The 27,756-nt window shown below is 41.9% G+C and overlaps 1 protein-coding gene across 1 annotated transcript in view; it reads right to left on the bottom strand.

The window, feature by feature from the left end:
• The window catches only part of PI4KA (phosphatidylinositol 4-kinase alpha), a gene marked incomplete at its 5' end in the record, with an annotated part of 2,160,482 nt that overhangs the window by 1,630,300 nt on the left and 502,426 nt on the right, over positions 1 to 27,756 (bottom strand). Inside the window, 2 exon segments of the mRNA XM_044068731.1 lie at positions 13,614 to 13,782; positions 15,173 to 15,276. Of these exon segments, the coding sequence (XP_043924666.1) occupies positions 13,614 to 13,782; positions 15,173 to 15,276 (273 nt within the window).

The raw sequence follows: 27,756 nt of genomic DNA, 5'->3' as shown, positions 1-27,756 counted from the left end.
GCATGCTCTACTGGAATGACTGATCCTGTAACAGCAGCACTACTTGAGGCCTCTAGGGCATCATAGCCACATTGTAAGGTGTGTTTACCCACTTGTTCTGCACTATGCATCATATCCTGCAACTCCTTCCAAATCTGGTTGTTCAGGTTGAGACATTTCTTATTTCTTAATTGTGATAACAGGGAAACTGTTGACATTTAAGCATATGAAACTGACCTATTTAAGGCCCTCATGGCTAGGGGGTGGGCCGAAGTATATACCTTTTTCCCCACCTTCTAAAGATCTTGACTCTCTTCTTCGGAAGGTAGTGGATTCTTAGCAGTAGAGGCCTTCATTCCCTCAAACCTTGAGAAATGGTTTCAGGGTCAGCATTATGGCTTTTTGTAAAGAAATCTGAGGTGGGAGTTAGGAACCTGTAGTACCTATCAGGCTTGACTGGGGCAGGAGGCAGGGAATCCTGGATTAAGGAAGTGCTCCTGAACAAACATCATCACTGGTATGTCCAAGACAGGAAGGTATCGCCTAGAGGTCTGTCCAAAGTTGAGGTAACAAAAGAAATTCCCTAAGTCTTTCTTGGAATCAGAAAAGTCTTGGCCTTCCCAATGGAAGTGTTCCCCTCAAGGTGTGCAAAGGTTTCCTCAAAAAGAAAAATCCTCTGGAGGAGATACATGGAAGGAATGGACTGCTCTGCATCAGAATCTTCAAAGGGGAGTAAGAGTGTTCCACCATCAGAATGTTCTGAAAAATGGAGCCTGATCGAAGAGGAGAATCTTCCTCCACTCTGGGTCTCTCTTGTCTGGAGTGGGGTTGGGGAACCCCTGATAAGAGTAATTAAATCCCTCAGCCATTTTAAGCATCTGCTTTTAGGCATGGGGCCTGGAGATGGGCTCCTGTGCAACAGGCCTCTTGGGATGCCTGGCTGATTTGGACTTAGTAAAGGCCTTAATGGAAAAGGAAGATGAGGGTCTAAGACACTGCCATGGGTGGAAGTGGACCTGTCCACATTAGGAGGCTCAACGCTCACAGTGGCTTCAGTGGTTGTAGTCTGGGTATGGGGCCGAGGTACCTGCGGTCTCGGTTACAGAAAGACACCACCAAAGACGTGTCAATAAATCGGTAGTCAGGGACTGCATAGGCATCTCGCTGAGAACCGGACCACGTGTAGCCGGGTTTTAGCAGTGCCGGTCCTCCTTGTCCATGCTTTTTGACAAAATGCGGTAGTCGGAGTCTCGATTGACATTTTATATCAAAGGCTCATTACCAGGCAAAAGGTGTTGGTAGAACTCTGCCCGATGCTTAATAGTGCGTTTATTGAAAGTAGAAGCGCAAGAAAGCTTACAGCCCGAGACGCGTCGTGGTCTGGGCCTAAACAAAGGTACATGCAGAGGGAATGGAAATCCCATGCAGTATTTGCTTCCCACAAGAAATACAATTGTTAACTTTTTTTTTCTGACATCGGGTTCTGAGGCAAGAAAAGTTTCCCAACAGAGGTACTTAGCTTTAAAGAAGACTTCGGTTCCCAATTTTTCGTAAATTCAGGAGCTGGCCGACCGGCACTTACGAACTGCTTCTGCTTCAGGCACCGCGCAGCAAAAAAGACTGAAGAAAATGGCGTCAGCTGTGTCTTATATACCCCTGCCTCAGTGACGTCAGAAAAGAAAGCGACAACAACCGACGCCGGACCTAGACTTTGGAATTCGGCCGACCGAGGACCCACCTGATGGCAGAGAACCCATCTGTGATTACTGCAGCTGTATGCATGATGAACATCTGGTTTCTTCCATGAGAGATTCCTGAAGGGAATCTAGGTGTCTCCTCCACATGTTCGCTTCCGAAGGATTTACTCTGTGGGGTGTTCTGGGGAAGTATCATAAGGGATGAAGATGTCCTGAGTGGCAGACTGGAGACTAAACTGGGATGGCTATCCCAGTGGAATAAATGGATGAGGCTCAGATCACAGAACTGGAGGAGGCAAAGTGGTCTGATCAGAGGGGGGCAGGGACATCCCTTCTCTCGGCAATGAGAAAGCCCTCTCCACAACATCAAAGGCAGAATGCCAAGGGGAAACAGAAGTCGATAGCAAAGGACCAAGTAGTTCCCGAACCGTCAGCTCATGCAACCCCACCAGCACTCCACCAAACGAGGAAGTAAGACCCAGGCTGTTCGACACTGAAGCCCCAAGGGGAAGAGATGGCTAAAAGAGCTTCAGAGTCAACGCCAACCCCCTGGACCCAGTGCCAATTCTTTGGCTCCAAGACTCCTCCGGCTGCAAAAGGCTCAGAACTGGGCAACTTAGGGAAGTCACAAGAACAGACTGTCCTTGGATCCAGTGAGGATACCACCACAGGTCTCGGATCTGAGGGCTCTGAAATGGTGGATCAGACCAGAGGAGAAGAAGATACCATGGGGAAGTGGACAAAGGATGGCTTGCAGATCCAGTGGGAGTATGAATAGGGTGTACCCCCATCTGAATCTGTGCTCTGAGAAATGTCATAATCCAATGTGCATCAGCTTCTGGAAGATTTAAGAGATGATACGGAAGATGAAGGTTTGGAATGCCTAGGGGGAGAGCCCTCCGAGAAACATTAAGGGAGCCTTGAAGTAACTGAATCTGGTAGGAGAGGAGGACTTCAGATCAGATGAGACCTAGATTTTGTAGTAGTCGGATCTCACTTTTTTGTGCACTTTAAAAGGAGGCTCCAAAGAAGGAACCAATGAGGAAAAGCAGTCTGTGGATCTTGTACGCAACTCCTTTTCCTTAGTAGCAGAATCTGGCTTCTCCTTGTCAGGTCTTTTGGTAGGGTTTGTGCCCCAGCTACTTTAGTAGAAGAGGAAGAAAGGAGGCTTCTCAACACTAATTTATTTCTATGATCAGTAACAGCCCTGGAATTAAATCCAGAGCCGACTGAACAATCCGTATCCAAGTGTGTGGGCCCCAAGCAATAAACGCATACCCTGAGGGCAGCCAAGTTGGGAAGCATATGTCCACAGGTAATGCATTTTTTTAAAATCAGCTGGCTTGTGAGCCATCATCATCTAAGACAGACAACAGCCAAAAAACGCTAAGGACAGAGAATTTTTTTTTGAGAACAAAGAAATAAAGGGAAACAAAAAGAAATAGAGAAAAAAAGAACTACCAACAATGGTAGAAAGAGAGTACTCTAAAGAGTAGTCTTAAAATGAGGGGAAGAGTACCAATGATGGCAGTTTAAAAAGGTACCAAGAAAACGGTAGCTAAAAGTGTACTGCAAACTGCTCAGAAACATTATGTAGGAGAATAACAAAAATATAACAGAGAATTCTAAATCACTAAATCACGGGAAAAAGGCTAAATATATCTCCAAAGGTGGAGAGCAACAGGATCCACAGCTGAAGCTGAGTGGCGGCAAATGAGATCTGGGGTATATTAGGTTGGTGAAGCGTTATGAGTAAAGGATAAAGCTCGAGAGTTTTGGATTCGATGATCTGGTAGAAGTGGCCGAGTTGGATGCAAGTCACAGATCCAAATCCATCGGTTGAGGAATGAATGAAAAGGAGAACATAGGATAATAGTTTAATAAATCATTGCCTCCATGCTTTTTTCCACAATCAAAATCTTATTTCCAAAATGTCCAAAACAGTCCATCTTTTAAACAAAACGCAATCTTTCATTCCAGATTTCCCACATCATCCAAAACATTCTCTTATCAATTCTTTCCATCATACCAACATATTCTTTCCCATAATATCCATACAAAATCATATTCATGTTCCTGTTCCCTGCTTTTTTTATACATATAAGAATATATATTTATTTTATTTTTTTTACATACCCAATCCAAAACATTCTTTATACTCTCCAAGGTTCATAGTTGTACACTAGGCTAACAAACAACACAGCCCTTTTATGCATAGCCATGTAACCCAAAGTGACCCACAAATTAGATTTATATAGGGGATGATTTTCTGACTGCCTCTATCCATCAAAAATAGACACCAGACCAAGGATGAATTTTTGATTACCCATCGACTGCCCCAAGTTACACTTAAATAGGATTAAGCAGGACCTCTGCTTCACATAGATGGGGAGCCTGTTCACATAATGTAAATCCTCTGGGAAACATATCTGTTTCTCCAACATGTCCTATTTAAGTCACAAGCAAATTTTAGGTCTTTTGATGTAGTAGTTCTGATGTTTGCTTTACAGTTATTCAAAAGATTAATCTAAACAGAGTCCAGGGATAGAAAGAGCAGAATATCACCTTTCAGTAGTCTGTATGATGCAGAGTAAAGAGACAGGGCTTTGAGTGATCAGTGTAGGACATTTTGTTGACTCCCTGTATTCTTTTTGTAAGAAACCTTTGTGGAAGGTCCAGTTATTGCATGTGTCTAGTCAGGTACATACCAAAGGGGGCATTATTACTGTATTCATCTGTTTCTATTTGATTACAATACATACACAGTCTATCATACATTCTCTTACATTACATACTACCCATTAGAGATAATTTGTTAATCATTGGTCGCCATAAAAAACCCTGACAAGTCTTAAAATTTTGACCTCCCTTTCCTTATAGCTTCAATTACTTAATTTCCCAAGCCTTCCCAAGGATTTATACAATAATCACCTTAAAATATAATGCTTTCTTATTTTTTCTAATTATTTGGTAATTACTTCCCATAATATTTTTTTCTGGTATTCTTTGACCTCCTCATTCAGAAATTTGTTTTCCCTATTTTTCACTTTATCCCAAAATTCCTCACATTTAACTTAAAAAAATGTTAGCAATCAGGCTATTTTTTCCATCTTTCTATATTTCAACACCCAGTGTAAGTGCAAACATGCCATATGTACAAAAAGAATGTATTAAACCTAATCCTCTTTTTTCTTCTTAGTGGTATAGAATCCCCATTTTACTGGGCTCAGTCTTTTTTTTTAACACTTTTATAAAATTATCACTTAAGACATATGCACATATGCATTAATAGAAAACAAACTATAACATTTTTTTTCATTTACGTACATTGAGTATACATTTTTTTCATTCAGTACATTACATAAAATGCTGAATTCATGTCTTCTCTTAAACCTCACTTCTCCTCCTGAACATTATTCGGCATATATTGCTCCCACAAATTCAATTTATTTCTATGCAGTGTGTCCATTCCCTTTTCTAAAGGCATCACTTCAAGTTCTTTTATTTCATTTGCAATATTCACTACTTCAAATACAGTAGGTTTAGATTTCCATTTTCTAGTAATGGATTTTTTTGGCAGACAACAGAATTAAACTTAATAAAACCTTACTATGTCTAGGCAAGTCAGAATCAGTGTCCCAAATCAAAATAATAATTTCCTTAATTACATCAATTTGCTCCCCCAATATTTCTGACAGGGTATTCTTCAGGGATCTTTTACAATCTGCCAACTCATTACACTCCCGAAAAACATTTTCCCAATTACCTCTTTCTTCCCCACTGTATCTCCATAATTTGCTATTTACCCGAGGAACAACTCTTTGAAGTCTGTTTAGGGTATAAAAATACCTATACAAACATCGCCGAGCAAAAATCCTAAACGTTTTGGACTTGGTTGCATAAATAGGAGTCATTACAAAGACATGCGTCTGGAGTGTTACTCCCCAGGCCTCCTCTGAAAATTGGCTTCATTCCAAGTCAAACTTTCCTGGTATATATTAAATAAATAACTAAATGCATGTTCTCCCATTGTTCCCTTGTAAACTATTTTTTCCAGTCTTTCATTGCAATTTTTTCTAACCTCTGACTGATTCTTATAGTTTTCAAGTAATATTTATACGCCCTTCTTATTAACCCTTTTTTGTAACAGCAACATGTTTCCTAGACTCAACTAAAAACTCTACCAAAGCTGGTCTTTCATTTAGTGATCCCCTATCCCTCTGCCTACACACTGTTATCACTCACTAGTAGGGAAGGCAGTCCCTAACCTGCAGTACAAATGTCTGCTTGGCTTCATCCCATTCTGTTGCTTTTCCTCTACAGTTATCTGCTCCCCAAAACCTTGGATCCTTTTCTAATTTTCTCCAAATAAATTCCACCCTCTCTTGCTTACTTGATACAGTAGTTATCCATGTCTATTAGAAAAATCTGCTTTTCCAGTCACATTAATTTATGAATGTAATTAATAATATTCAGTATGGCTGTTATTCTCTTTAAGGACCTGCATCCAAACTCCTCCTCTCTCCTTATGTCTGATCCGTCTCTGCCAGTCCCACCCCTATTTCATCACCATCATTATCATTCCTTTCCACTTTGATTTAGAACCTTCTGCTTTTGTTATGCTTATGAACCGTAACTATGTGGCTCTAAAACATCCCTTCAAATCAGGTAATCCTAAACCACCTTTTTTCTATGACAAGAGTCAATTTATTTCACTTAACTCTTGCCCTCTTCCTCTCCCAAATAACTTCTTCAGTGCTTTAACTATGGTCCAAAATATTTTCTCTGTTTGATACAATATGCCTGACCTGCATATAAAAACTAAGGAGACTCGAGAAACATTTTTTTCAAAGGTACACAAGGAAAGCTGGTGGTGGAATGCAGAAGTCCAGGAAGAAGTGGGAGATGGAAAAGACTGACCAGGCTAGGAAGGACTATGGGTTGGGCTAACAAAGAAACTAAGAAGGAAGTTACAATAGCAAAGAATAAGGCATCAGAGGCACTCCACCAACTAATGGAAAGTGTCTCAGTAAGGGGCACAAAGAAACTATATCAGGTTGCAAGGCAAAGACAGAAAGATAAAGAAGATAGTGAGACACCCTTCATAGGGGATGCCAGCAGCAACCTGCTCAACAGTCCACAGGACATCAAAGGCAGATGGAAGGAGTATTTCCAGAAGCTTCTGAATGAAGAAAACCCCACAGAAGCTGCATTGCCCCAGAAACTGCCTATGATAAGAGAAGAAGAGGAGCCCACCCCTAGAAGTAAGAACAGCACTAAGGAAAATGAAGTCAGGGAAAGCAGCAGGCTAAGATGAGGTCACAGCAGATATGGTAAAGATGCTCAGTGAGATAGGGGAGAAATGGCTCCTGAGGATATTAATAGCAGTGTGGAGAGAAAGACGTATCCCAGATGACTGAAGAATAAGCAATCTCATGCCAATGTACAAGAACAAAGGGGACATCCATAAATATTGTCAGTACAGTGTTCATCAAACTCCTATCACATTGTATGAAAGTTCTGGAGAGGGTGACATAAATGGATACGCAGAGTAGTAGAATGTAAGATGGGAGATGAGTAGTTTGGATTCAGAACAAGATGCAGCACAATTCACCCAGTGTTTGCAGTGAGACAGATACTTGAGAAGCTAGATGTGAGGACAGAGTCCAACTGGGCATTCCTAGACTTGGAGAAAGCATATGAAAAGTTCCCAAGAAAGCTGATCTTGGCAGTACTGTGGTGGTTTGAAGTCCCAGAAATATTGGTAGAATTAGTGCAGGCTATGTACAAGGAACCAATGACTCAAGTATGAACAGTGTTTGGCTTCACAGAGGGGTTCCTGGTGGGAGTGGGTGTACAACAGGGTTCAGCTCTGAGCCCACTGCTGTTCATACTGGTGATGGACTACATTAGCAAACAGGTCGGAGGTGACAGATCAACAAAGTTGCTGTATGCAGACGATGTGGCATTACAGGCAGACTCTGAGCTAGAACCTCAACAAAGGATAGGAGAATGGAATGCAAAACTGAAGGCACATGGGATGAAACTAAGCACAGATAAGAGGTGGTAATGGCAGCAAACTGGGAAAATCAGACGCTGAGAACAGAGATAGAAGGGAAGACAGTGGAACAGGTAAACAACTTCAAGTATCTGGGAGGGGTGGTTCAGGAGAAGGGAAGTCTGAATGAAAAGGTCAAAGCTAGAATCAGAGGGGCTGCAGCCAACTGGCATAGAGTCTCAAGTGTCATCTATGACAGTAGAATGCCAAAGAAGTTGAAAAGTAAGTTGTACAAGACAGTGGTGTGACCGGTTCTACTATAGGGTACAGAAACCTGGGCAGTAAAAGCAGAACAGTTGAAGAAGCCAGAGGAGATGGAAATGAAGTGCCTGAGAAGGATGCAAACTTTGGGACAGACACAGAAATGAGGACATAAGAGCAGAAGCCAAAGTAACTCCAATTGCAGAAAAGATCAGAGGAAAAGATTACGTTGGTCTGGACACACGTGCAGAAAAGCAGAAGACAATCTGGTGAGGAAGATTTGGGACAGGCAGGAAGAAGGTAATAGGAAGCAAGGACATCCAGCAAAGAGATGTATGGATTGTGTGAAAGAAGTTCTAAGATAGTCAGGCATGAGTGCTGAAAAAGGCAGGAGTGTGGCACTGAATCGAGACAGTTGACGACAGTTAACACGATACCCCAGATCCCATGTAGAAAAATGGGAAAAGGGGGCTGATGGTGATGACGACACAAGAAACATTTGCACCATTTATATTTTGCTATCCATATCCACAATCAAGAGCTTCCAGGTTCTCAGTTTTTGTACTTTATTTTCTTTTCTTTCTACATATCCTTAGCTGCCATAATACAACCCCTTTTAATCCACAGACCTGCTTACTACTTCTGATCTTGTCTCATAAATGTGGGCATTGCTGAAGCAATTCATGTGGGGGTACACAGTTTACTGCTGTAGCCTTTGTTTTAATCTTCACAACAAGTCTAATATTACAAATTACAGGCCAGTCAGACCTACTTCTATATTCATTTAATTAATGTTAATTTAATTAACATTTGTTAACCAGGAAAGTCTGACTTGGAACAAAGCCGATTTTCAACGGAGGCCCGGAGAGAAACTTCAGACGCATGATTTTGTAACATGCACATTTAACATTCAATTTAAAATGCAAAATAAATGCATATTAGGCAAATGTTTTGAATATTGTATCCTCTGACTACTCCATAATGATCTAAACTCCATTATATCAGCTGACCTCACTCAACCAGCATAGTTTCATATGGTGATAATGGAGAACAATGGACCTTGGTTAAGTTCACATCCAGAATAGCAGTGATGTAATATGCAAGGTCCAGACAGTGTTCTCTCCTTTAGCACTGGAAAATGAAACATGACCAATCATAATACTCAACAGTACATTCAGATCTACCAAATTTATTGAAATAATTAGAATTCTTCCCCAACATCCATAATGATAAGAACATCTTTAATACTTGTTTACGTTTACAGCACTACAGACATTCACTAATAATTATAAATTATTTAAAACGTCACTTGGATAATGTGTTAAACTTTCTTCTTCTTTTACTAGGTACAGTTTCACAACTCCTACTTACCTGAAGCAGTTCATGTCCGTAGAACATGCTGCCTTACTGGCATATAGGTAACTAGAGCCCTGCTACCCTTCCTCTGGCAGCCTTATCAAGGCCTGTTTGCATGTGTGAAGGAACATTCATCTGTCAGGACCAGGACTACCTTTCAAAATCGCAGACAGGACTCTTCGGTTTTCTAGGGTCTAGCTGGAACAGCAGCTGAACACATAAGCTTTTCAAACATCTACTGTTCCAAACCAAACGCTACCAACCCACAGACACACACACACACAGAACAAAATAAAAAAGTCTGCTTAGCAAAACTCAGCGGAAACTCCAACAACAAGCTATATACATCCAAAAAGATGGGGGGTGGGGGGGTAGGAGGCTACTGCCAGTAAGGCAGTGTGGTCTACAAATACTTACTGTTATAGGTGAGTAGGACTTATGTAACTGTACTACGTACAGCACACACACTGCCTTACTGGCCCATGGGTAGGTTTCCAAAGCTTACCCAACATGGGAGGAGAAAGGTTAAGAGAACAGTCCTGATTAAACATGTTCTGGATTTAGAAAAGGCATCTAGTTTATAGTGCTTTGTATAAGTATGAACAGAGGGCCAAATTGCTGCCTCTACCATACTTCTAGAGTTCACTCTTTTCCAATATGCCACTGAAGAGGAAAAGGCAGACCCTGGTGGAATATGCCTTTACCTTGCCTAGTTTTGCCTTACCATGGTGGGTGTATCAAAAAACAATACTACAGGGCAACCAACTTGCAAAGGTTGCTAAGTGACAGTAAGAAAACAAAAAGCCTTTCAGCCTTCTTAAAGGGTTTTGTTCTGCTATAGTACTACTTGAGCTGCCCATGCACATCGAAGATATGGCGTATCCTTTCTCCCTTATTCTTAGGTTCTGGAAAGAACACAGGGAGATTAAAAAGACTGAGTGAATTCTGAGACCACGTTACGCATGACAGAACGATTAGTGCATAACACAACCCTATCACAGTGAAAAATCAGGGAAGGTTGTCTCACCACTAGAGCTTGCAGCTCAGAATCTCTCACCACTAGAGCTTGCAGCTCAGAATCTCGCCTTGCAGAGTCACAGGAATAAAACAGTTTTCCACATTAAGAACTTGAGATCAGCTTAAGCTGCCAGTTCAAAAGGTGGTAAGGTAAAGTTTTCAAGAACTTAGTTGAAATCCCACTACGGACAAATTTGCTTGAAAGGTCTCATATCTCTTTTATGAACTGCTTTACCAAAAGAGAAAAGAAAAGAGGGAGATCCATAGGCAGATGCAGAGATGGCTGCTACATGCACCTTAATGGATGCACACAAAAAAGCCACCCTGAAGTAGCTCACACAAGTATTTCAAGACCAGAGGGATATAAACCTCAATGGACCCCAGTTTAAGTTTCCATTTAGGCATCAATTCCATTTATAAACACAGTATTTTCTAAAAGCAGGTTTTCTCGCCTCCTTTACCACCTGCTGAACAGTCTCATGAAACAAGTGACTAAACAGAGTCAAGACTGAATCATCCAGGCTGTCAGTTTAAGTTTCTCCAAACTGGAGTGCACCAGTAGCTCCTGAGTCTGTGTGAGCAGATCCAGAGTGTGGAGAATTCAGTGGTAACTGCCCCTGGCCAATAAAATTAAAAGGGATAACCAAGACTGCTTTGTCCAACAGGGGATCACCACGATGGTCTTTGGCATTTCTTTCTGAATCTTTAGATCTTTATAATACCTTGGGAATCAACAGAAAAGGTGGAAATGGATACAGGAACATTCTCGTCCAAGGGAATGAAAATGCTTCTGTCCGCCAAGTATGACTGCAAGGATGTCTAGAAAAGAATTTCTCCAGCTGTCTGTTTTGAAAGAAGGTGAACAGATCTATTTGAGGCATTCCCCACATCTGGACTAGATCCTGCAACACCACTGCCTACAGCGACCACTTATGTGGATCTACCCATTACCTGCTTAGTCTGTCTGCCACAATGTTCTACTCTGATGGGATTAATGATGGATGAATGATACCTGAAGAGTCAGAGAATGCTGTACAGCCAGCTCTCAGGCCATCACTGCCAACTGGCACAGAGGCTATGACTCTGTACCGCCTTGTTTGTTGAGGTACCACATCACCACGGCGTTGTCCGTAACCACCAGAAGAGGAGCCAGAGTCCATAGGTGGTGAAGGAGTTTCAGGGCATGAATCACTGCCAAAATCTCCTTGACACTGATATGCTTTTGTGCATCCTTGGGCCCCCCAAGTGGCTTGCACTTCCATCTCCACTGACAGAGTTCCCCAAGCAAAAGTGGATGAATATGTCTGGACAGACTGCACTGGCATTGGAAGGGAGAAAGGAAGTTCCTGCCGATACCCAACTGTTCTCTCCACCACTGTAACTGTTATCTAATGAAGGGCAGCACTGGTAACTGGGATTTCAGGAAATAAAGGTGCTGGGTCCAGCAATTATGGACATTTTTTCTCAAGTAAAGCTACTTAGACTTAATTTATAGAGTTACTCTATTTTTTGTACCCACAACACATTATGAAACATATGAAATAGATCATGCCACTCCTAACTTAAGAAAGGGTCAGAATGTTACAGGACAGCTATCAGTGAACGCTACCACCATAACATTCTGATAGCTATGCAACAAGAAAGGTCCAGTGTTCTCCATTATTGCCTTTTATAGTGAGTCACTCAATCTTAATATGTATGACAGATTTTTATGAAACTTGATGGCTCATGGCTTGGTACCAGTGACAATGGCAAAATATTTAAATATTTCTAGTTACTATGTTTGGCTACTATCTTGAAATTTTGCCATGATGTTCAACCAATTGGAGCTATATATAACTTCATCAACAAAAAATATTGACTAGTATAATTCTTCAAGTTGGGTGGTGGAATATGTTGATATCCCATTTTGGCTGTTTGATCTATACAATATGGGCATTTTGGTGAGTTCTTTGAGTTAAATTTGTGATATTTAGATATTTCTAAAATTTGTGAATCCTTACCACATGATGGTACTCTAAGAAGTCTTCTTACCCACAACACACATTTATGCTTGGTTTGTTGGGTTGATAGGTGGAATGGTCCACAGGAAGAGTCTAAAGGGTTATTATACTGGGCAGATGTTAGTCATGGAATAAGTCTTCATTGGGTGTTCCACAGGGGGTTGTGCTCGGTCCAGTTCTTTTTAACTTTGTTTACATTCTCAAGTTATCAAAACAATGGGTATGAAAACATGCAGATGACTGCAAAACTACTGTTGCCATTACAACTTATAAGGATGTACACAGCATATATCCACATTAACTCTTGGGTCCAAAAGCATGACTAAGTTTTCAACTTTAACAACAGCAGTGAAATGATTTTTGGAAAATTACTACTACGTCTTAAGAGACATTAATGAGGCAAATGATCAAGGGCTTGGGCATTAATAAAAAATCAACTTTCCTTTAGGGAACGTGCTTTAAATATAAAATCCAAAGCTATGAGGCAGCTAAGACTATTTCTCAAGGTTATAAGTTCTTACAATTGCTACACACTTTCTAACAAACAAATCAACAACCACTCACTCTTTGATTTTAAAGCCCCTTTTCTCTGCTTATAGTCTAACAAATACTCTAGAAATTGTCCACTTTTTCACTAGAAATATCAAAAAGACAGCAGTTTTACAACACAAGGTTGACCAAACTGAATCTATTTAGTATCACTATCACCTCATAAGGGGAAAACTATGCTGTTCCTACAGAACCTTTGAGAACGATCTAATAAGGTCTGTACAGGATCGTGAAATTACACTACCAGAAACAAAAGACTCCAAAGATACTTATTAGAAAGTACCACTCAAAAATATAATTCAATCAATACATTCTTCAGGTGATTACAAAAACATAGAATGCACTGTCAGTAGCAATCAATAGTACAGGATCTCTATCATAATATAAATCATCACTTGATGACTGAGTTGGGTTAAGAAAGTTAAGTTTGGATGGAAAGGTGTCTGCATTTCTTAATGGACATTACTTTAACTCAGTTAAAGTAAACTATGACACTTATGGCAGAAGGTAAGTGCATCAATAACAGAGAAGGTTAATACACCGCACTAGTGTACACAAAAGCAATGTCTCTATTCCTGAAAAACTTACATATAATAATAATAATACATTAGGATATCTTTTCTCCTGTGTTTTTGTGAAATTCTGGTTTGTAAATGAAATCTACTGGTCCAATTTTTTTTGCAAAGTACTACAAAGGTAAGGATTCCCCTCCTTCTGTGGAGCTGGAAATGCTTCTAGATTCATGTTACCTACCTTGAGTGCTGGCCCCTTCTCACTGGCTCTTTCACTTGCTCGCTTTCCCTCCAGCCCAAGTTGGACAAACAGCTCCAAAAGGTTGACCAGCAGCTCATCCACCAAATGATCCCCCTGAATGTTAGCAGCTATGTTGGCCAGAGCATTGATGACAGCCAGGGAGCAATGCCTAAAAAGAAATGCATAAATGGAAGGTTCAGTCACTACAGTGAGCATTCTCACACCTCAGCAAGAATCCTGGGTGTCTGCATAATCTTTGAGATTGATACAGCAACACTAAAACCACTTAAAATACACGGTGCACCTGATTCCAGATGACTACAGAGACAGCAACATCTGCACCAGCTCCAAATTAATTTGTAACAACTGCCTTCAAAACTTCAAACATAATGAAAAGTCACAACTACAAGGGTTGTATAACACATACCTTCTGCATGTCATGTGAAGAATTCCTTGTGTCAAAGGAAATGAACCCCCCCCCCCACTACCAAGCATCGCACATCACATGACAGACTTTCTGGCACAGTACAGAATCAGCAATGTGCAGCAACCCACCTAAATCCACATTAAAAAATCTTTTAGAAGCTGCCAGTGCATATGTTTGCACATTTTCTATGTTGTACTATAGTGTTCTGATCCAGCCTACAAACATGGTCAACAATTAAAAAAAATAAAACGCATCTAATGACCATAGCGTTCCATGATGTAGTGCTTAGGGACTCAATGCAGCTGAAAAATCTATGCAGACAACAGAATAAACCTTCTCATAAGCTCAAAGTGAAAATTATCACAAACTCAGAATAACATGCAGTTTTGTCCTAATCTTGCAAATTCGCCACAAAGTGGTTTCTCAAACAGTATGGCTTTTAGCGGTAAATTTGAACAGTTTGTTTTCATCTTTTTTGCTGTAATAATTACAGGGATATCAAAAACACTTCCATGCAAAGCAAGTCATATGACATTAGCAAGCATCAACTATTATACTGAAAATGTCTAAATGTTCAGAAGTCATTTTTTTCTACATAATTTAGTCTGCTAAACATATCAGTTGACTGACAACTTAGACTTCACATGTATCTCATTCCTTTTTCTATGGAGAAGCACTAATTCTGTATTGTGATACTGTACTCTGAAAGAAACCAGAAAATGGAAGTCACAGGCAAAACAGTTCACATTGTACAAGGAATAAAATGAAGCACCTAGTGAAAGACTGAAATGGCAGATGCGTCAAAAAGGCCTACAGCAGTTACTGAGGAATGGCCCAAAATCCAGCTAATCTGGGGATGATTTCGTTCAATGAAGTGCTATGACTACCAGCTCTCAAATCAAGGTACTGAATTACACAACACCATGGGGAAAGGGGTTGAGGATGAATGGATGGATGGATTCAGATTATTTTAAGTTATAACTATTACACACATTATTTGTTATGGTCATATCTTAAAATAACAAATGTTTTCAGGGAATATTAAGCAATTCAACAAAGTCCAGGTAACATCTCTAATTAAGATGGTGGAGCAAGACATTAGCTAAAAAATTGATTAGCAGTCTAACATTACCTGTATCCATGGTCCTTGGGGTCTTTAGTAGCAGAGTAAACCACATTGCTTGCTTTGACACTGATTTGTTGGAAAAGATTCCATACCTCCTGATAAATGTATTGCTGTAAAACATAACAGAGAGATTCATTTAATCCAAGAATCCAAGAAACTGGTATAAACTCTATCCACACCTGAAAACCTGTTGGGGAAAATCCTCTGAAATATCTGTCAACATATCTGAGACAGCAAAAAGAAAAAGAAACACTAAAAAGAATTATAAACAAAAGGCATTTAATACAGTCAAGTTATCATTTTTCAGTCTGCCAAAGAAGATGAACATTAGAGGTCATGACTGCAAAAGGAATACAGTTTCATTTAAGTCTGACCAAAACTGCATTTTATTTATTTATCTGTTTATCCATTCTTTGTTGACCAGGTTAGTTGCATTAGGCTAGGGGGCCTCTTTTCAGTAGAGACTCATGGTGGTATTTATACTACTACGGAAATTTTGTCAGGGCATCAGGAAACTTTCCCAATGCTTTTCTCTTTGGAGCCACTAGATGGTCGTGGAGGGCTGCTACACAGCAAGGAAGAGGTCTTAAAGAGAAGCAGCAGCACAGAGGACAGAATAGTTATGAAGAGTCTCTGGAGGTGGTAAATGAGAATTTGAGAAAAATACGTTCAATGTGAAGAATCAGAATGCAGATAAAGATGCTTGTGTGGAGGATGTTACAAATGACCATTTAGCTATTACAAAGGAAAATGAAGTAAGAGACTATTTATTGGAGAGTTGCAAATAACAGAATTGGCATCAGGAGGGCTTCCGGATGATGTCTACTGAAAATATTCAAGCAGGATTATCAAGGTGACATGTCTGTTGCTTCATGGGATGAGATGACAGATAATTTTTGGGGGAAGTGATGAGGAGGATATGATGAAGGAACGAGTGATGTGGCAGCAGAGAACACGGCATTTAAAACTTGTGCAGGAGTGACAGCAGGTAAAAAAGAAGGCCAGCAACAAACTAAGTAAAGAGTCTTTTAAAAAGAAGAGAAGGCCAGCTGTAAGAATAAAAACAAAAAATACATTGCATTAGACAGACACTACGTATGGGACAATTTAGTAGCTGTTGTGAGATTTAAAGAAATTCAGACTATATATTTGTGACTTAACAACTTAAGGGTTGGGAGGGTGGCCTAATGGTTAAGGTGTTTGCCTTACAAATACAAGGTACAGGGTTTGAATCTCACAGGGGATAATTGGCTAGGCTTAAAATGGCTCACAAGGGCAGTTAGCCTAGTACTAACCTATTAACCTATGAACATTTGAATCTGACGGACCAATGATGAAACTTCTGGAACTGTGCAACAAAAAGGAAGGCATTTATCTATGGAACAATTATTTGTTTTCTGGTAGTAACTTAAATGTAAAAAGGACAATGTCTTTTTCATTTGGGTAGGAGACATAGATAAATTGGAAAAGTTTGCTAGAAATGAATCATATGACTGATTATTTAATGTTTACCATGACGTTCTCCCGGAGTAGGATTGAGTATCTTGATGTATATGTTGAAAGATTAGATAGTGGCATTATTAATACTGGGGTTTTTAGGAAAAAGTGCCATAGGAATACCTTTCTTCACAGAAGAAGCATGCAACCCAATTACATTTTTAAATACATAATTAGAGGGCAGGGAATGCGAGCCTCCCGCTTAAATGCATCAGATACAGGGTATGAGTGTGAATTAAATGTCTTAAAGGAAAGATTTGCGAAGCAAGGTTATAACAATGAAGAGATTAGCGAAGGGTTAAGTGAAATAGAGTTACTGAGATGAGAGAGTGCCAGCCCCTACTTTTCCAACCTCAGTGAAGACAATAAAAGGTTGTGCTCCTGTAAATATCCCCCTTGATAAAGGTTGTGCTCCTGTAAATATCCCCATTGAGACTAGCATACCGATGTATTTTACCACAGACAATAAGATGGTATATGACATCATTAGTAAACATTGGGGTGTCCTCACCACCAGCCCTGATATCAAGGAGATTGTGGGTGATATACAGAACTTTAGATTTAAAAATAAGCCTAATCTAAAAAGAATTTTATGTCAACCCTTTGATAAACATGATATAGGACATAAACAGGCATTGGGTACTCTGCCCTGTGAGCAATGCAACTTTTGTGAAAATATAGACTCAAGTGGGAGGTTCCTGCATCCTCATACAGGACAAGACATTAAATACTACTACCCCTTACAAACTGACCTTTAACTAAACCTCTTTTTTGATAAAAAGGGTGGGCACTTGTGTAAAATCAAAATGAATATGAGAAGGCTTTCTTTCTAAAAAACACAGATTTAAACTTACCATTACATTTTTGAATGGTAAGGTCAAGGTAATTAATATAGTCGTACTTAATATTATAAGTAAACCTTAAAAAAGTAGTAGCCCTGGAAATAAAATTAAAAAAATCTAAAAACATCTCCCCTGATTCTATCCAAAATAAACCTATATCGTCCAAATAATGCCTATATAAAATCCAACATCTCTTGTATTATGAATTAAAAATGTGCTTTTGTTCCCAATTAGAAAAGATAATGTTACCATAACTTGATGCACATCTAGCCCCCTTTGCTATGCCTTTAAGTTGTTGAAAAAATTCCCCTTCATAATATAATCATTCCTGAAAATTAAATCCTGTGCTAAACAGGTGCGAAATTCATTATTAGTCAATTTTCTATATAAACATCTATATAAATATCTATATATCAAAATCAATCAGACCCAACCCCAAGACCTATAGTATATGCAGAAGGTTCCGTTATGGCAACCCCTACCTAGCCAAATTCTTATATGTGAAGCTTAAACAATTTTCAGTGGCAGGCAAGAATACATTAAAAATATAACCAAATATATACAATAATAAAATAATTTTTATTACTACAGATGTAGACTTGTTTACATCTACACCACAAGACAAGGGAATGGAATGGTTCAAAGAGGCATTGTTAAGATATGGAAAACTGACTTATACCATTGAAGACTTTTTAACTTAAAGGAATAAGTGTTGTCCTTCTGCAGTGCCTCAGTAGGATTAAGAAAGAAAACAGGTCTTTGTTAACTCAGATGGACAAAATGTCCCAGTCTTATCACTAATAAAGGATCAGGAAGAATTCTCAGTTGTTAAACAATCATCTTTTAGAGTAGTCTCAGTTTTCAAACATGAATAATAATATTTTAAGACTTCTGAACTTCTAACAGTTAAAAAGGTGTATATCACCACCTTTAAGCTTTGTCCATCAGCAGAAACAGTGACTTAAGTCCAGGCACCAGAGCCGGATTACTGCTGATTTGCAGAACTATCCATACATATTGGATATGGATCCAGTGTCTGTCCGCCTGGGATGACATGCTTGACAAGCCACGATGCTTCGCTAGAGATGGCTTGTGCCTGTCACCCTTAGGCTTTCAAATACTGTACTTGCCACCCACATAGTGCCTTTTTTAGGCAAGGCTCAAAAGACAAACCCACAGCCGTAAACAGCACAAGTAACAAAAAACTGAGGGTAATGCTACTCAATGCCAGAAGTCTAAACCTCAAAATGCATGCACTTAAGGCACTCCCCAGTATGGAGAAAATCAATATATGTGCAGTAACAGAAAAGTACAGTTTTGTACCTACCATAAATGTAGATGTCCGATAGATATGCAACTGCAGTCATAACATATGGGTTGTCCTGCCTCAGGCAGCCCTCGGTCGGCCGGATTCCAAAGTCTGGGTCCGATGTCGGCTGATGTCGCATTTCTCTCCGACGTCAGAGCGGCAGGAGTACATAAGCATCAGCCGACGCCATCTTCTTCAGTGTTTCTTGCCCCAGATGCCAGGTGCCCTCCAAGGAAGGCTGTAATCAATTTGGAAGACAAAACAGGTTTCCAGACAAATAAATAAGTAATAAACAGATACACCATAACAGATATCCCCAGCTAGGATAACAGGGAGAGGAGTGGACCCAAGGAATAGAGGGGAAGGAGGGAGGGAAAACCCGACTGCAGTTGCATATCTATCGGACATCTACATTTATGGTAGGTACATAACTGTACTATGTCCTTCAAGAATGCAACTGCAGTCATAACATATGGGTTGAATACCATAGCTTAGCTGGGGGAGGTGGAATGCTCTAAGACGAGGATGGTGTAGCTATCAATCCCTGCAGGACTGCCGAAGCAAAGCCTGCTCTGGATCTGGAATATAAAGGGAGGTTGTAGTGTTTGGAGAATGTATGCACGGAGCTCCATGTAGCAGCTTCTAGAATGTCTTTTGTAGGCACCCCTCTTAAGAATGCTGTAGAGGTGGCTGTAGCTCTGGTAGAGTGTGGTCTGACATTGGCTGGTACACTCTTTCCATGGAAGGAATAACAAAATCTGATGCAATGTCCAATCCATTTTGAGATAGTCTGTTTGGAAATTGCTTTTCCTTGTACTCCAGGGGCGTAAGCCACAAAAAGCTGATCAGACTTCCTATTGGCCTTGGTTCTGTCCAGGTAGTAGCGAAGTTGTCTGTGACTGTCCAAGGTATGCAACAGTCTTTCCCTTTTGTTCTCAGGATTGGGAAAGAAAGTAGGCAGATGAATTGCTTGGTTTAAAGAAACCCTAGATACCACTTTTGGCAGAAAGCTAGGGTTGGTTCGTAAGGAGACCCTGTCTCTATGAAAGGTTATGAACGGTGGTATTGCCATTAGGGCCTGTAATTCCGAAACCCTTCTTGCTGAGGTAATTGCCAACAGGAAAGCTGTCTTCCATGAGAGAAATTGTAAGTCCACAGAAGCTGCTGGCTCAAAGGGGGGTAGAATCAGTTTTTCTAGGACATAGTTGAGGTCCCAAGCTGGTACTGGGGCCTTTCTTGGTGGCTTTATATTCTTGATTCCCCTAAGAAATTGCCTTAACAAAGGATGTGAAAACACAGGTGGATCAGTGTTGTATCTAGCTGAAATAGCTGAAGCATGTATTTTTATAGACGAATATGAGAGCCCATTCTGAAGCATATCTGCCAAGTATTCCAGGATGAGTGGGATGTTCAATAATGATGCATCATGACCCTTGCTGTTATTCCAAATGCTGAATCTCTTCCATTTTGCTGAATAAACCTTTCTGGTGAATGGTCTGCGGGCTTCTGTTAATATCCGCTGAACTTCCTTGGAGAGAGATAGATTCAGGCTATTCATGGAATCTCCCAAGCTGTTAGCTGAAGCGTCTGAATGTTGGGATATACTGTCTTGAAGTTGTTTTGAGTCAAAAGATGGGGCCATTGGGGAAGGGCCCATTTTTTGGTGTGGCATATGCTCCGTAGTAGTGGGTACCAGTGTTGTCTTGGCCAGTCTGGAGCTATTAGAATCCCCTTTGGCTTCTCTGCTTTGATCTTTAGTAGTACTGTGGTCATCAGTGGCAGAGGTGGGAATGCATAGATTTTTAGGAAATTCCAGTTGAATGAGAGAGCATCTGTTTTCCATGCTTGTGGATGATATGTCCTTGAACAGAAACTTTGTAGATGATGATTGAGGTGGGAGGCAAATAGGTCTACTTCTGGCCTGCCCCATGTCGAGGCGAGTCGTATGAAGATTTCTGGATGTAACCTCCACTCGTGGGGGTCTAGGAAATTCCTGCTTAGGCTGTCCGCCAGCACATTGTCTCTGCCTGGAACAAACTGGGATTGCAACTGTATGTTTAAGCTCAGTGATTTTTCCCAAAGATTCATTGTCAGTCTGCAAAGAGGGTAAGAATGGGTGCCCCCCTGCTTGTTTATGTACCACATGACAATGGTGTTGTCTGTCCGTATTAGCAGGTGGCCTTGCTGAAGCTGTTGTCGAAAGGCCTCGATGGCATGCATTACTGCCAGCATTTCTTTTTGGTTGATATGCAGATGTGTTTCCTTTGGAGACCATTGTCCTTGAATACATCTGCCCTCCATGTGCGCCCCCCATCCAAGGTCCGAGGCATCTGTGGTCATTGTTTGTGTTATTTGAGGTTTTTTGAATGACATACCTGTGTTTGCCTGGCTTACCGAGGCCCACCATAGAAATTCCTTTTGTAGGCATGGAATGAGCGGTATGGTTGTCTCTAGGTTGTTGCTGTGTTGAGACCATAAACTTTTTAGGTACCATTGAAGCTTTCTCATGTGTAGTCTTGCTAATGGGACCAGGAGAATGCAGGATGCCATGTAACCCAGGGCCTGTAGGAATCTCCTTGCAGTCATCTGGGTGAGCTTTGCCAAACCTTTGAAATAATGAGTTAACTTCTTTTGCTTGTCTTCTGTCAGGTAAGCCATTTGAGAGGTTGTGTCTAGATTGGCTCCTAAGAAGGTTATTTGCTGGGATGGCCGAAGTTTTAACTTTTGGAAGTTGACTGTGTATCCCAGAGCTTGTAGCAATTGTATGACATAATCCAAGTTTTTTGTCAAAATCAGTTTGTCGTCTGCTTGTATGAGGCAGTCGTCCAGGTACGGGTAAATTTGGATCCCCTGGAGCCTGCAATGAGCAATTACTGAAGCCAGGCATTTTGTAAATACTCTGGGCGCAGTAGATAAGCCAAATGGCAATGCTGGGAATTGATAATGCTCTGGCCCTGCAAGAAATCTGAGGTATCTTCTGCAGCTGTGTCTGATAGGGACATGCAGGTATGCCTCCTTGAGGTCCAGAGTAATCAGCCAAGACCCCTTGCCCAGCATGGGAAGGAGTTGCTGTAAGGTCAGCATTTTGAACTTTGGTACTATGAGAAAAGTGTTTAATGCGGACAAATCCAGTATTGGTCTCCACTGAGTTTCTTTTCTTGGAACAAGGAACAGTCTTGAGTAAAAGCCCTGGCCTTGTTCTTGTTGTGGAACTTTTTCTATTGCATTGATCTGAGCAAGCAGAGAAATTTGCTTGATAGCCTCTGCCCTCTGGTTTTGTGGTAGGTTTGGCATGCCTTGTTTCCTTGGTAAGGTATGAAAGTGGAACCTGTAGCCTTGGTCTATAATGTCCAAAATCCATTTGTCCTTTGTCAATTTGTGCCAATTGTCTGAAAACAGAGATAGTTTTCCGCCCAAGGGAGCTTCTGTTTGCTCTTTGGTCAGCGGAAGTAGAGGAAAGTCATTGGGATTGTCCCTGTGGGGCAGGAGAAGCCCTCACTTCTTTGGTTTGCTGGTTGCCATTGTCGCCCCTGTAGGAACCTCTGTATTGTCCTCTTCCTCGGCCCGCCTGTTTTGCCCCTTTGAAATCTTTCAGGATTAGGAAAGGACCAGTTTTTGAAGGCCAATTCCTGCTGAATCTGGGTGGCTGAACCTGGAGGAAATCTTTGACTGTCTGAACTGACTTGGCTTTTTCCTCAATGGTCTTTAATACATCTTTAGCATTAGCACCAAAAAGCTTGTTCTTTTCCAAGGGTGCATCAAGAAGTTTTGCCTTAACATGATCTGGTAGAGGTTGTTCTTTTAACCATGCATGTCTACGAATGACCGCCCCTGTCATAGCTGCCCTACATGAAGCTTCCAATGCATCATATCCACACCGAAGGAAGTGATTGCTAACTTGCTGAGAGTTATGTACAGCCTCCTGCAAAGACTTCCTATCTAAAGGTTCAGGAGAGGCCAAAGTTTTCTGTAAATCATCTAACAGGAAATCCTGATATTGAAACATATGAAAGAGACAACTGAGAGCTCTCATGGATAAAGTAGTGGAGGTGTAAACCTTCTTCCCCCATCTCTCTAATGACCTAGCTTCCCTGTTGGAAGGCAAAGGATTTTTGGAGGTGGTAGCTAAAGCCCCTTTCGGCCCCTGTGAAATAGTTTCTAAATCAACAGCATGGGCCCTAAAGAAATGAGAATGTGTTTCTGGGACTCTATAGTATCTGTCCGGCTTGGCAGGAGCAGGAGGGAGAGTATCAGGGGTAACACTGGAGTCAGAGTATAGATCATCCAAAACATCAAGCACAGGAGGTATAGCTAAGGGCCTGTGTTGGGGCTTTTAAGGAAGGTTCAAGGCTTTCTGGAATCAGAATATTCCTGGCCTTGCCACTTAAAATGTTCCCTCATGGAATGCAGAACTTCCCCAAAAGAAATATCCTCAGGAGGGGAGGCCGAGGGGATGGAGTCCTCTGCATCTGAGTCCTCGTAGGTCTGGAAAGGCTCTTCCTGGCTATCGGAGTGAAGAGAGTCCTCAGAATCTGCATCTGAAGGGAGAGGGTCAGTGGGCTCAACCCTGGGCCTCTTATCAGGAGGAGGCTGGGATCCTCTCTCAGGATGGGCCTGGGAACCTCTGAGCATGGAGATTAAGTCTGCTGCCATAGTCATGATTTATGTTTCAGGAGTAGGCTGAGGTAAGGCTTTAGCAGTAAGATGCTTGGTCTTGCTGGCTGCCTTAGCACGTGTGTAGGCCTTGATAGACATGGACATGGGAGGCCTAGCAGCTCCACGTGCAGGAGTGACCTTATCCACAACAATGGTCTCGGGCATTTCCTCGGTTTCAGTATCCGGAGGAAAATCCATAACTGGCGTCGGTGTGGTCTCCGGTATCTGAGGTATCAGTAATGCGGTGTCTTCGGTTCGGAGCGGTGAAATAACCGCCTCAGAGGGAACCGGGGCACTCGCGGTAGGTTTTGGTGTGGTGTCGGTGGAAGACGCGGGCCGAGGATGTCGGTCCCGGTCTTTTCGTTTTTTAGGAGTCTGCGATGTCGGTAATTCCGATGGCATAGTATAATCGAATTTTTCGCCAAAAAAGTCTTCAGCGAACTCCACCCGGCGCCTGAGAGTGCGCTTATTGAAGCGAGCACAGGCGGCACAGGCCGAGACGTCGTGGTCTGGGCCAAGGCAAGGAAGGCAGTAAGAATGGAAATCCTTATGAGGTATTTGTTTACCACAAGACAAACAATTATTTACTTTTTCAGTAATTTCTGACATCGGCTGAGGCAAGAAAAGGTCCCCAACGGGGTACTTAGCTTTTTTGATGACTTCGGATCGAAGAATACAGGAGCTGACCGACCGGCACTAGCGAACTGCTTCTGCTTCGGGCACCGCGTGGCAAGAAAGACTGAAGAAGATGGCGTCGGCTGATGCTTATGTACTCCTGCCGCTCTGACGTCGGAGAGAAATGCAACATCAGCCGACGTCGGACCCAGACTTTGGAATCCGGCCGACCGAGGGCTGCCTGAGGCAGGACAACCCATATGTTATGACTGCAGTTGCATTCTTGAAGGACATCCTGGTTTAAGGCTCCAGAGAGCACCTAAGCACTACTAGGTTACAACTCATGCCATACATTTCGGCCACAGAACCCAAACCGAAATACAAAAGGCAGGGGCATATCCATATTCATCAAGGATACCCACACATCCAGGTTAGTGGCACAGCACGATGCTTCAGTGATCATCCACATGCAACTAACAATGGACAATTCAAATTGTAGCTTGCTATAGATCACACACCATGTCCCAGAACCCCCATTCAACGTTTCTGGAAACACTGGGAAACATAAAGGTCCTACCCAAACACCCTAATATTGGGTGATTTCAATTACCCAAACATTAACTGGGAGAACTACTCAAGTACTAACTCCCTTGCCAAACTTTTCCTAGAATTTATAAACTCAAATGCCCTGGATCAACTGATCAACACTCCCACAAGAGGTGACAACATATTAGACCTGGTCATCACCAACATGGGCGACCGGTGTTCCACACCACAGGTCAACCCCTTGCTGGATAGATCTGACCATAAACAAATCACTTTGCATATCCATATTCCACCCCCACCCCCCGGACAAGAAAACCACTGTGAAAAACTTTTCAAAAGCAAACTTCACGTTACTTAAGACTGAGGTGGTAAGTTTCAAAGCCCCATGCTGAAGGAGAACACTGCCCAAGCTGTAAAATCATTTACTAATGCACTCTACGGGCACCTACAAGAATGCATGGATCGTGCCATCCCAAGCAAAACCAAGACTAACTCCTCCAAGAAAAGGAAACCAGTCTGGTGGACTCCTGCCATAAACAAGCTAAACAATAGAAGGAGGAAACTAGTACAGAAAAGAGTAAAATCCCAAGAAGGGAAGACATCCCTGATCAGTATAAGCAAGAAACTATGATCCCTCATAAAATCATCCAAGGCAAGCTTTGAAAGAAAAATTGCCAAGGATTCCAAAGATAACCACAAGGCATTCTTTAGCTATGTCAAGAATCTAAGTGGCAATGCTCAGATCTGCTTGGAGTTGGTGCAGAATGGCACAAAACAAACTGAACCGACCAAAATCGCCAACATCCTGGCAGACAGGTTCAGTGCAAACTTCACCCCCCAGGTTAAAACAGCCCTCTCCAAAGCCAAAAACACAGCATCAATGGGACTGGACAGCATCCCAGGCTGCGTCCTACACAAGCTCAAAGACGAACTAACCCCTCACTTAAACACACTGTTCAAACTCAGCCTCTCCACAGGCTACATACCCATAGAGTGGCGGACAGCAACGGTTATTCCGCTCCACAAAGGTGGAGCCACAACAGACCCCGGGATCTATCGCCCTATAAGCCTGACTAGCTTGGTCTGCAAGGCTATGGAGCGCATCATCATGGAATTCATTAACAGAGATATTGGGAACCTCCAAACACTGGACCCTGCCCAGTATGGCTTTGTTAAGGGCAGATCATGCCTCCTAAACCTGGAGGACTTCTTTCACACAGTTACCAAGGCTATAGACGAGGGAAAGGTGGTACACACAGCCTACCTAGACTTCGCTAAGGCCTTCGACACCATTCCCCATTCTGGTATTATGGACAAGCTCACCAGCCTGAACATAAACCCCTACGTCACAAGATGGGTTGCCAACTGGCTCATGGACAGAACCCACGTGGTGAGAGTTGCGGGAGCTAGGTCCGACTCTAAACCGGTTAGAAGTGGCATTCTCCAGGGCTCAGTCCTAGGACCCCTACTGTTCGGCATATACTTCTCAGAGGTACAGGCAAGCACAGGAGGACTACGGCTGACCAAGTTCGCAGACGACTGCAAACTAGGGGCTATAACTGACTCTCCAGCTGACACAGACATCCTCCAAAAGGGTCTCACGGAGATGGATACCTGGTGTCAAAATCACGGCCTCGAGCTAAATGCCAAAAAGTGCATAGTCATCCCCTTTGGAAAAAACAAAGTACCCACAAACTACCACATAGGTGGTAGTCCCCTAAATACAAGGGACGTAATAAGGATCTGGGGACCCAAGTAGATAGTAATCTCACCGCTGATAATCACATTGCCAAAGTGGTTAGAAAATCCTTCTACGTGGCCCACCTAATCACAAAAGTGTTCACATCCAGATCAAAAGAGGTCATTGTGCCCTTCTACTCATCACTCATCAGACCCATCGTAGAGTACAAAGCCCCATTTGGGATGTACCTTACAAGACACCTGCAACAGCTGGTAAGACCACAGAAGTACCTCACCAAGAGGATCACTGGCCTCAAACAGATGCCCTATGCAGCTCGAGTGAAGAAACTCCAGTTGTACTTGGTTGCATACCACCTACTCAGAGGTGATCTCTGCCTGACATACAAGGCCATGTCCAACCCAGAATTGATGGACTTGCTCCACCTAAAGAAAACCTTATCCCCTCGTGCCACACGCTCTAGGGATCTAAACCTCACCACAACAATAAACAGGATGTGCTGGAAGGATAGATTCCTGTCCCGAGTGAATGGGAAACAGAAAGTTTACCTCGGCGATCACTTCAGTGGCTCTGCTGGACAGAGGCACAGGGAACTAATCTAAGGGGGCAGCGAAAGCCAACACATTCTGGCTAGGCTTATAAATGCCTTCAGGCAGATAGCCTAGTACCAACCTATGAACCTATACATCTTACTTTAAGAAGCCTCCTGCCATGGATAACTGTTAAGAAAAATCATAAATTGGTGAATCATAAACAGTACAGAAAAGATATTTCAAAAGGATGAAGAAGCCAGAAAGATCAGGCAAAACAAACTTCAAAAGGCCAGCTCTCAAAACACACATGAGAAAGAGTGCTTAATTACTGGAGCGGCAATCCAAACAGTTCATAAAGGTCATACTGCTAGCTAGGCAACCACAGCACACTTGTTACTAGTGGACGCATTTCTGAATCGCTGGAAACACCACTCTAGATGAATGCCCACTGTTTGTGCTGAAGAAGAAAACCCATTTGGCTGTAATCATGGCCCTCCAGGCCTGGGGCAAACCTGGCTACCACAGTCATATGTGCAATAACAGGTGGAAGTCAGGACCAATGCAATGTCCCATATGAAATCTGTCTCTCAAGGGATTAAGCAGGGGGATCTGAAAGAAGAAAGGCTGGCAACTATGGTGGACTCCTCTTCTTGGTGGAAAAAAAATGTTATGACGAGAAAGTAACCCCCTTGGGTGGGGGGGGGTTGCTCATGTTCTCAACAGCTGAAGATGCATTTTTCTCCTTTTGAGTTACTCAACAATCTCATGAGACAACCTCATCAAAAAAAGAGAACATGCCCCAAAAATGAGCATTAAGAACAACCTGGAGAAGCTATATTAAGAGGCAAAATAGCTTCATCATTATCTCCGTCATAGATAAACCACTGGCTTCT

Source organism: Protopterus annectens, chromosome 4.part0 (genome assembly GCF_019279795.1).
Source record: "Protopterus annectens isolate FY-2018-M chromosome 4.part0, PAN1.0, whole genome shotgun sequence".
Classification (NCBI taxonomy): Eukaryota; Metazoa; Chordata; order Ceratodontiformes; family Protopteridae; genus Protopterus; species Protopterus annectens.
The sequence above is the reverse complement of the archived record's forward strand: the minus strand, read 5'-3'. Positions and strand labels throughout refer to the sequence as shown.